Source organism: Salvelinus sp. IW2-2015, linkage group LG17 (genome assembly GCF_002910315.2).
Source record: "Salvelinus sp. IW2-2015 linkage group LG17, ASM291031v2, whole genome shotgun sequence".
Lineage (NCBI taxonomy): Eukaryota > Metazoa > Chordata > Actinopteri > Salmoniformes > Salmonidae > Salvelinus > Salvelinus sp. IW2-2015.
This window is the reverse complement of record NC_036857.1, coordinates 7,252,767-7,264,079: the sequence shown is the minus strand read 5'-3', so window position 1 is coordinate 7,264,079 and position 11,313 is coordinate 7,252,767. Positions and strand designations below refer to the sequence as shown.

Genomic DNA, 11,313 nt, shown 5'->3' with positions numbered 1-11,313 from the left:
CTGATGTTCTTAGGTTGTGCAATACTAAAGACAAATGTGATGGAACTTACATTTAGGACCATTTTTCCTATCATCAACCAGGTCCTTGCTTATGTTTTAGGTATTATTGTTCATAGCTATGTGGGTTATAGTTATTGTAATGTTTCACTGGTTACCAAAGCCTGTGATGAAAACGCCACAGCAGTCCCTCATGTCCTTTGTCCTTTCCATTCCTTTCTTGGCTGAGTTTGTGAGTCCACATGCATGCCTTGCTTTGAGACTTGATCGAGCCAGATGAGGTGAGAGCGTCGAGCGGTTCAAATTAGCGGGAACCTGTCACTTTAAGAATAAACTCTCCTGTTGCATGGGGAAGCTGGTGATTTTCCACTCAAACTCATATTAAACGCGCACCCGCTCTCAGAAACAAAGGTCAGAGAGAGAGAGAGAACTCGTGTAATTCATTTCCGATGCAATTGTTTTATTGAGCACTCACAGCACAACACAAGTTTAAGGGACAGCTCGAGCTATAAAATTATCTGGCAGGTAATTAAGCATCATCTTTACCCATCAGAGAGATAAGTAATAGCAAATTAGATTGTTGTTTGTATGTTCTTAATGTATAGGCTAATATTCACATTATTTTCATGATATAAGTCATATTATGATTTATATTATCTGAATAGAGCAGCCAATGTATGTTCTGTAACAATTCCTCAAGGTTTTGGACTGAAATATACATGTTGTTCTTTGATGTTTTCAAATATAAAAGTAAGTGTCCTCTTGGGAATCTCTCTCCCTGCTTGATAATGTTTTATTTGAAGTGATGCTAATAATTGCTGTGTGTATAAAACCTAATTATGCGGTGCGTGTGTCTGTGAGCGCACATGATGTGTAGGCTAAAAACACCATAGCTTGGACATCAACCCAAGGGCGCTTTATATTGCTTTTGGACGTCAAACTATTTAATTAAAGCCAATGTTTTTAGATATTTGATTTGTCATAAYATTATGACAAAATGCAACATTAAAGTATAGGTATATTTTGGTTGCCATTGCCTTTGTGAGTGCGCTTCCGCGTTTAAAATTCTATAAATGAATAGGCTATATTTCCTACACTATAGCATTGCTTTTTATAATGCGATGCATTCTAAGAGGTCAACTTTTGGGGTTTGGGGTGGCTGTATTGCCTTCAAGCCTTCACACTCCTTTACGATGTTACTGTCTGTCTCTCCCACGTGTGCCTTCTTAATCTAACCTAGTCTATATTCGATGGATTGGTTTTGTCAAAGTGCAATGATGATGAGGACTGTTATTTGAAAGACGATGCTGTTTGTGAATTAGTTGTGACGGTTTAAGATGGTTTTAATACCCATTAACAGGTTGTACATTTTAACCCACTTATTTTGTCTTCACTCTGCCTGACAGTCGCAACTCTCGACAGAGAAACAGGCATTGATTGAGATTGAGGCGTGTCCTTTTGGTACCATATTTTTTTAGAAACAACAATGTTGTAGTTTGCCATCCGTTGATGAGAATGGATCGACTCTCGCCCTCCATTGGCTTTTGTACGACTTGAAAGAGGTGACGTTTTATGAATCAGATAATGACATTTCAAATTTGCTGCACCTTTTGGATAAATACTTATTGATGTGTTGGTTGAGTCTTTGAGACACTGACACAATAGGCTGTAGTAGGCTAGTCTACAAACTAATGTGTCATAAAGATGAAGATGGCTTGTGTTTTTGTTTTGTATGTCAAGAGTGGATTATGAAACTAGGCATTGCTCTATTTCCTAACCATTGTCTTGGGTCTTTCCCAACCAACCATGAATGAGTTGTTGACAGTAGCCAAGCATACACTTACAGTGATGCTGAAAATATGATGCTTTCTCACAGAAGCCTGTTTACAAAGAATCAAAGGATAATGTGAAATCAATAGATATGTGCATTTTATTTACATTGTATAACTGCATATTACCATGTTGATTCTTCATCTCATATTGTCTTCATTATATGATCAATCATTATATCTACCCTTTTTATTTTTTTTAACTCAAATGGGCCCTTGTTGAAGAAGACATCAAAAGGGCTAACTGTATTGAGTTTTCTGTCATATGAATATGTAATACACTGCAGCTATACTGATGTGTGCACCTTATTACTGAGCCAGTATGCAATATTCCACACCTATCAAAATAACAGTGCCATGGGGTCAAGCATCAGGCTACATTATCCCACGTCTCTGTTATCTGACATACAGTGCATTCGTAAATTATTCAGACCCCTTGACTTTTTCCACATTTTGTTACGTTACAGCCTTATTCTAAAATTGATTTTCCTCATCAATCTACACACAATACCCCCATAATGACAAAGCAAAACCAGGTTTTTAGAAATGTACATAAATATCAATATCAATATCATTTACATAAGTATTCAGACCCTTTACTCAGTACTTTGTTGAAGCACCTTTTGACAGCGATTACAGCCTTGAGTCTTCTTGGGTATGACGCTACAAGCTTGGCACATGGGTATTTGGGGAGTTTCTCCCATTCTTCTCTGCAGATCCTATCAAGGTCTGTCAGGTCGAATGGGAAGTGTCGCTGCACAGCTATTTTCAGATCTCTCTAGAGATGTTCGATTGGGTTCAAGTCTGGACTCTGGCTGGGCCACTCAACTGCATTCAGAYKCTTGTCCCGAAGCCACTCCTGCATTGTCTTGGCTGCGTGCTTAGGGTCATTGTCCTGTTGGAAGGTGATCATTTGCCCCAGTCTGAGGTCCTGAGCGCTCCAAAGCAGGTTTTTATCAAGGATCTCTCTGTACTTTAGTCCGTTCATCTTTCCCTCTATCCTGACTAGTCTCCCAGTACCTGCCACTGGAAAACATCCCAACAGCATGATGCTGCCACCACCATGCTTCACCGTAGGGATGGTGCCAGGTTTCCTCCAGACYTGACGCTTGTCATTCAGGCCAATCTTGGTTTCATCAGATAAGAGAATCTTATTTCTCATGGTCTAAGAGTCATTAGGTGCCTTTTGGCAAACTCCAAGCGGGCTGTCATGTGCCTTTTACTGAGGAGTGTCTGCCGTCTGGCCACTCTATCGGGTTCTTGGTCACCTCCCTGACCAATGCCCTTCTCCCCCGCTCAGTTTGGCCGTGTGGCCAGCTCTATGAAGAGTCTTGGTGGTTCCAGACTTCTTCCATTTAAGAATCATGGAGGCCACTGTGTTATTGGGGACCTTCAATGCTGCAGAAATGTTTTGGTACCCTTCCCCAGATCTGTGCCTCGACACAGTCCTGTCTCGGAGCTCTATGGACAATTCCGTCGACCTCATGGCTTGGTTTTTGCTCTGACATGCACTGTCAACTGTTGGACTTTATATAGACAGGTGTGTGCCTTTCCAAATCATGTCCAATCAATTGCATTTACCACAGGTGGACTCCAATCAAGTTGTAGAAACATCTCAAGGATGATCAATGGAAACAGGATGTACCTGAGCTCAATTTCGAGTCTCATAGTCTGAATACTTATGTAAATAAGGTATTTCTGTTTTTCTATTTTTAATGCATTTGCAAAAAATTCTAAAAACCTGTTTTCGTTTTGTCATTATGGAGTATTGGGTGTAGATTGATGAGAAAAAACAGTATTTTATKAATTTTAGAACAAGGCTAAATGTAACAAAATGTGGAAAAAGTCAAAGGGTCCGAATACTTTCCGAATGCACTGTAGCTCTCCCTTCTGATATGTAAAATGGACATTTGTTATTGGATTACCCCTTTAATATATTCCATTTGCTTAAACACAAATGTTGTGCAAGACAAAACCCCTTGAGGTGGATCCAGTTGTTTCCAATGGGATCCGGAGAGCTGGTTTGGGATGCTTGGCTGTTATTTGCTTGGCTCTTTTCTATAATATCATGCTACACGGTAACATCCTYTCATGTTGATATAGAGGGTCCGCCCTCACAGATTATCTTGATTTGATCTTGATCTGCTGAATGTAAAGAGTAAAAAAAAAACTCCCCCTGGACTGTTGTCTCCAGGCAAGCTGCATCAGTTCAATTTGATCTTCTCATCACAGAATTCGAAGCCAGGACAAGCACTCCAGCTCCATAAATCTATTATATTACATAATAGCGAATGTGTGCGGTCCACTGTATATCCAAATAAGGGTGGTATGGGGTGGGGTGAGTAGAAATTATAGAAGCAAAGCTACAAGTGAGCCTACATAGTAATTGGTTTGGACAACGTTTAATACTCCACTRAATTAAGTAATTGAGGAATGGTTTGGCTGTTATAAAACATGCAGACAAGGCTTTTTTTTTTCAACCATGCCCAGCGCATGAGGGGCACATGATTTGTCATAAACAGAAGATATACCTTTGACTAAAGGTCTTATCAAATCATTTGATAGAATCAAAGACTGTAAACTGTCTTTAATTGCAGTTGCAAATGAGAACTTGTTCTCAACTAGCCTACCTGGTTAAATAAAGTTGAAAAAAAWTWATAAATGCTTCAGTCTCAGAAGATAATGTCAACAGTCTAAGACCACAATGCAGTGGAATAAAGTAAAATAAACAAAAATCTATTCTGAGATTTGCGATGACGCCCCAATTTTTATCAAGAAAAGTTAAGGGTCTGCAGTTTAATATAAAAATGTGGCTTGACTTTACATTGACTGACAATTTAAAGCAACTGTGTGAAACAGGAGCTCTGTCACACTCCTACTCCTCTGTTGTCTGCCAATTTGTAACGGAACACAAGACAAATCTCAAGGAAACTCATTCACAGTATAACTTTGGTTTCTTTAACATTATGTAACAGAAGGTTTCTTTGCACTATGCAAAACAATGTGAGTTGTTGTATTTTTCCAGAAGTGGCAAGGATATTCGCAATCTGGAAATATCATTTGAAGTAACTACTTCTGTGTGTGTGTAAAAGCCTGCCAATAGCCAAGCCCTGTCTTCTGTCAAAAGGATTGCTCAAATCCTGTAGTCAAGTTTAACACTGTTTTTTAATTACCGTGCCAGCTATTGTACACGTGAGATCCTTTATGAGTATATTATGGTGTCTAAACAGAACAGGGAAGAATACAGGAACCATCACCTTATTAGGTGTTGTTATAGAGTGTGCTGTACCTGGTTTACGTTTCAGAGATAACCTGGCACACGCCATGTCAAAATGGAGCAGAAGGCTCCCAAAGACACCACAGAGACACTTCCCTGATTATATCCTGCCCCTGATTTAAGAAAACTATATTTATATTCACAAACAGTTCCCATAGAGATATTTGAAAGTCTTTGCTGTGATGTGAAATGATACAGTCTCAAGCAGTTATCATAGGAAATGTCCCACATTTCCAATGCTATGTGGAAGTGGGACATTAAGACAGTAATACATGAAAAGTTAGCATGGTCAGCCAAGCCAGTCATCAGTCCCTTCCTTCAGTCCCTGTCCAGCCACCACCCCTTACCCACATAATGTTTTATGAGGGCTTCTTTCTCCTGCCTGGAAGCTGTCCCATGAGGCTTGATTTCCCCTGCATGCTGCTGCTCATGGCCTACTACTCTGTTCACACCCTCACTCCCTCCCTCCCCCTTCCTATCCTGTCATCTGTTTCAGTTACGTGAATAAGAGGTGCCTGTGACACATGCAGGGCAAAGCATTCAGCCCCAGTCCCTCACTGTGTGTGTGTGTTGGGGGGGGGGGGTGTTGTAAGTGGGAAGTGGAAATTTACAGTCCCGAATCAGTATCTGGAGAGTTGGTCCGCGACTGCGAGGCTGTGCCCAATCTCCACATAGGATTTAATTGTCTTTAGCTGAGGGCGGGACTCGCTGTCAGCTCCACTTCTTGTGAGCAGTGTTGGCATAAAGACATTCAGTACAGAGGAATGGTGACAGCTGAGAGAGAAGCATACTACATATATCCACAGCCATGAAGGAAATGTAAGTCCCTGGAATTACTCAACTGAAATAATAAAATAGCTTTATCTAAATCTTTATGTCAAGTGATTATTAAGGTCTGTTTTGGGATGCTTTTTGTTTAATCTGAATGGAAAATTTCATGTAAGTACTTAGAAACCCTCGAATTAGCATATTTGAAATGGCTTTGTTAATGCTTTGTTTGAGTGTGAAAGGGGGAACTACTTCACAAAGACTAAGGATTGCATTCAGTCCTTTATTTCCATTTGCCTTTTATCTTTTGCAATGCATGTTTGTTACAGAATCTTTCTTTATGTTTGATTGGATGCTAAGTTGGTGATGTGTCTAATGCGGTGTTTTCAGATAATCACAGTGTGATGTTTTAGAAGGGTTTGAGAATGTCTGGTCAAGGGTGTCTGGGTGGGTCATGTGGCAGATCCCATGGACTGTTTGCCTTAAGTCTGACGGCAGACAGCCTCCCAGCARCCAGCAGGTGAAAGCACATAGAGCAAGAGAGGGATAGAGGGATAGAGAGAGGAAGAGAAATAGAGTGCGTGAGAGCTGATACAGTTATGTAATGAGGTTTGAGAGTGGAAAGCAATTCAAGTTGACTTGTCATGCATAGCAGAGACAGAGAGAACCTGGAAAATGACAGCAGAATGAGCAGAGCGATGGAGAGGACCATAACTGGAGCTGGATTTAGTAATGCTGTGTAGTTGTAGCTCAAACAGCCATTTAAAGGGCAATTTCACAATTTTTCAACTTCATATTCATCTCCAGCACCACCCCAACATCAATTGATGTGAAAGTGTTGCGTGTCTATGTGTTGTAGTAAAAAAGATAGAGGAAGATAAGTGTTTCCAGTGACACCATCAGTGTGCATCGTGTGATTTTAACCAATTATGAGTAGGCATTGCCCACTAATTGTCTACTAATTAGTTGATGATGTCATTGGAAACACTAATCTGCATATCTTTTTTAATACAAAACATAGAAATGATCCACTTTCACATATGTTGATGTTGGGGTGGTGCTGGAGATTATGAATATGAAGTTAAAATGAAATTTCCCTTTAATTATTTAATTAACTAATAAGTAGTTATTTGAGACTGCAAAACAAGTTCACTTTTTTGTCAGACTCTGAAAAACAGAAGCACAGAGCGGTCACTGGTCAATGAGTGCAGCTTTGCATTAGATTTTCACAATGTGGTATTTATTAGCTACAATGTGTGTCTGTTCTATTTCTTAGTCTGCCTGTACAGTGGCTACACGATGTAACTGTCTGGAGTGTTAGTCACACGACAAGGTGAATGAAGATACCTTATGTTTTAAAGATCTATGGCTGCCTTTCAACTGAGAGTAGTTTGGATAGATTGTTCTGTAAACTGGCAATACATGTATGTATTTGAAAAGCAAAAGCAAAAATTATAACCACAAATGGTGGTAAGTGTTAAGTGGCAAGTCCATGCACTCGTGTGGGTTTGAAAGTTAAAAAGCCTTCAATGTATGGGCTGATATTATTAAAATACACCAACGCAAATAGGCTTACACTTCATCAGGGTGTCTGACAATAGTATGTATTGTTGAGAGATCCAACTGTAAATCAACTTGAATTATACTGTTACTTTCAGAGGCTAAAGAGAAACATTTACTTATTGGAGAAAGATTTGTTCTCTAGCTATTGTTCTGTGAATCTTTTGGAAACCAAGCACCTAGTCGACTGACTCGGAAGCTTTTGTGAGGCACACAATCTTCAATGACAGATTTCCATTGGAGCCAGCGAGAGTAGAGGGGAAGCCTTTAATGTTCTCCGTTTCTCTGTTTCTGCCAACTGCATTTCAGTCTGAGCCTGCCTCAAAAGGACAGGAAACCTTACTCTTTTACACTGGTATTATCAGACTTACAATTAATCATAGCTGCTTTTTTCATTCTTCCTGTTTAATACGACACCATTCATTGTATTCCAGCAGTAAGCTTAAATCCATTTGTGTCTTAACATGTCCAAGGAATATCTCCTGCCCTGCCATGCTTTGATTGGCACAGGCAGGGAAACGGGATACCTGAGACAGTAATTCCAAATCCTGTCTTTCTTGGAAAGGCTGTTTACAATATAAACATTCAGTGAACTTAAGCTGTGGGATCTTCCAGAACCCATCCAAGCTTTCGGAATGGACACGGATACAGAAACGGCCTTCAGAAAGTATTCACACCCCTTGAAGTTTCCACATTTTGATGTGTTACAGCCTGAATTTAAAATGGATGCGCAATACCCCATAATATAAAAGTAGAATTATGTTTTTAGAAAAGCTGAAATGTCCTGTGACAATAAGTATTCAACCCCTTTTTATGGCAAGGCTAAATACGTTTGGGGCGGCAGGTAGCCTAGTGATTAGAGCATTGGGCCAGTAACCGAAAGGTTGCTGGATCAAATCCCCAAGGTAAAAATCTGCCCCTGAACAAGGCAGTTAACCCYTTGTTCCCCAAGTGGCCGTCATTGTAAATAATCATTTGTTCGTAACTGACTTGCCAAGGTTAAATGTTTTTTTTAAATTCAGGAGTAAAAATGTGCTTTAGCAAGTCTCATAATAAGTTGCATTGACTCACTCTATGCACAATAATGGTGTTTAACATTATTTTTTAATGACTACCTAATCTCTGTACCCTACACATACAATTATCTGTAAGGTCCTTCAGTCTAGCAGTGAATGTCAAACACAGATTCAACCACAAAGACCAGGGAGGTTTTCCAACGCCTCGCAAAGAAGGGCACCTATTGGTAGATGGGTAAAAAAAAGCAGACATTGAATATCCCTTGGTGCATGGTGCGGTTATTAATTACACTGTGTATGGTGTATCAATACTTCCAGTCACTACAAAGATACAGAAATCCTTCTTAACTCAGTTGCTGGAAAGGAAGGAAACTACTCAGGGATTTCACCTTGAGGTAAATGGTGACTTTTAAACAGTTACAGAGTTTAATGGCTGTGATAGGAGAACAGTGAGGATGGATTGTGGTTACTCCAATTGACCGAGTGAAAATAAGGAAGCCTGTACAGAATATTCCAAAGCATGTATCCTGTTTGCAACAAGGCACTGAAGTAATACTGCAAAAAATGTGGCAAAGCAATTCACTTTTTGAACCTGAATACAAAGTGTTAAGTTTGGGGCAAGTACAATAGAACACATTACTGAGTACCACTCTCCATATTTTCAAGCATAGTGGTGGCTGCATCATATAATGGGTATGCTTGTAATTGTAATAAAGGACTGGGTAGTTTTTCTGGATAAAAATGGAGCACAAAGGACAAATCTACACTGGAGTTTCTTACCAAGAAGACAGTGAATGTTCGAGTTACAGTTTTGAATGAAGTCTACTTGAAAATCTATGGCAAGACCTGAAAATGGGCAGATAATGGGCAAATGTTTCACAATCCTGGTGTTGAAAGTTCTTGGAGACTTACCCACAAAGACTCACAGCAGTAATCATTGCCAAAGTATTGACTTAGGGGTGTGAATACTTATGTAAATTCATATTTATGTATTTCATTTAAAAAAATGACTAACATTTCTTAAAGATGTTTTCACTTTGTCATTATGGGGTATTGTGTAGATGGGTGAGAGAAAAAAAGTATACATGTAATTCGTTTTGAATTCAGGCTGTAACGCAACAATATATGGAATAAGTCTTGGAGTATGAATACTTTCTGAAGGCACTGTATCTTCTCTAAATTTGCTTTTAGCATTAGGAAAATTCTTTGGCAGTGATTCTGGTTACATATTTATGGTGGATATCATGAGTTTGTCAGTGTTGTAGTTATTTAATATATAATTTTTTGTCTATATGTGGTCTGAAAGGCATACGGTATATCCTGTTAAAAATATTTCCTTTCCTTAGATGACAATGTACCCCCCACCTTGAAGGGAAGAGTAGGTTGTTGCTTCTCCTTGTATTTGTGTTCTTCAAGTATTGTTCGAGCTGCATTTCCAGCAGACCTGTGTATTTGAGTGGTACTTAAAATACTATTTCTGTGTATTTGAGTATTTTCAAATACACAGCCCAAAATAAGTACTTTTATTTGAGTATTTGAATGGTTATTTGTAAAATAGTCGTATGTTCAATACTTATGTCAAATACTGTTTTCAAATACCTGGGTTAAATGCATGGGAGTGTATTTGCGTCAGTGTAAATTCGTTTTTCATTATTTCGTTTTACTTTCCAAGTGTATTTCCAAATACATTAAAATATTAAACTACTTTTCAAATAAAATATATCTGAATACTTACTTTGAATGTATGTGAAAGCAATTGAGCTATTTGACATATTATTTGAACCCAGGTCTGATTACCAGGACATGTCTCAATATGATGTCCCTGGTTAATTAATGGATACAAAATTATACATAATCAAGATTTCTTATATTATGCACATAGAAATTATATTTGTACAGTGCAAGTGAAGAGATTATTCAACCCAGAGAGATTTGCAATGTAAGATGGAATGTATATCCAATGTGAAGTAAATAAGAGAGAACTGTGGCGAGGAGGAAGCCATATAGTGACTCCTGTAGCAGTTCTCATTGCAGGCTCTATACTGACACATAGCTGTATCACGCCATGGCTGACTATACAGCACGTGAGAGACCCTCATCTTGCTAATGCGCCGTCCTATCTCTGCCTTATCCGGCTCACGTCTCTCTCTCTTCCTATTCATCTCTCTCTCTCTCTCGCTTTCTCTAATTCTCTCTCTCTTTCCTTGTCCTTGTCCTCTCTCCTCTCAACCTCCTATAGCATGGCACAGAAAGAGAAACTCCAATGTCTGAAGGATTTCCACAAGGACACGCTGAAGCCTTCGCCAGGGAAGAGCCCGGGCACGCGGCCGGAGGACGAGGCAGAGGGCAAGCCCATCCAGAGGGAGAAGTGGGCCAGCAAGCTAGACTTTATCTTGTCCGTGGCCGGAGGCTTTGTCGGTTTAGGGAACGTGTGGCGCTTCCCGTACCTCTGCTATAAGAATGGTGGAGGTAGGCATTCAAATGAACATGGGCCCTTTCTCCATACAGACAGGTCTTAAAGTTGGGGGTCACTCAAGTTTGATAAGTTTTCAGGAACCTATAAAAAAACTCAAGTCGGAGACTGCAGTTACAGGATTTTGATTTGTGAAATGGCTGTGGGTGAGCACATATTGTAGACCCTGACATTTGTAGGCTAACTGTCTGTTCCCTTTCCCTCCCTCTCTCTTCCTCTCCTCCACCCAGGTGCATTTCTCATCCCCTACACCATCTTCCTGTTTGGTGGAGGCCTGCCGGTGTTCTTCCTGGAGGTGGCTCTGGGCCAGTATACCTCTGAGGGAGGCATCACCTGCTGGGAAAAACTCTGCCCCATCTTCACTGGTGAGTCACCACACTGCTTCCCATTACC

General features: G+C 39.9%; 1 protein-coding gene across 2 annotated transcripts in view; it reads left to right on the top strand.

Moving 5' to 3' along the window:
• The first annotated feature begins 398 nt into the window (after positions 1 to 398).
• Positions 399 to 11,313, top strand: part of LOC111976527 (sodium- and chloride-dependent taurine transporter) — a 30,546-nt gene continuing 19,631 nt past the window's right edge. The window contains exons 1-3 of one of the 2 annotated variants that reach the window (XM_024005415.2): positions 399 to 522; positions 10,687 to 10,916; positions 11,151 to 11,285. In XM_024005415.2, the coding sequence (XP_023861183.1) occupies positions 10,688 to 10,916; positions 11,151 to 11,285 (364 nt within the window). In that variant the 5' untranslated portion in view covers positions 399 to 522; position 10,687. Of the gene's footprint in view, positions 523 to 5,698; positions 5,923 to 10,686; positions 10,917 to 11,150; positions 11,286 to 11,313 lie in introns of those variants that run through there. The other variant, XM_024005414.2, reaches the window with a different exon arrangement.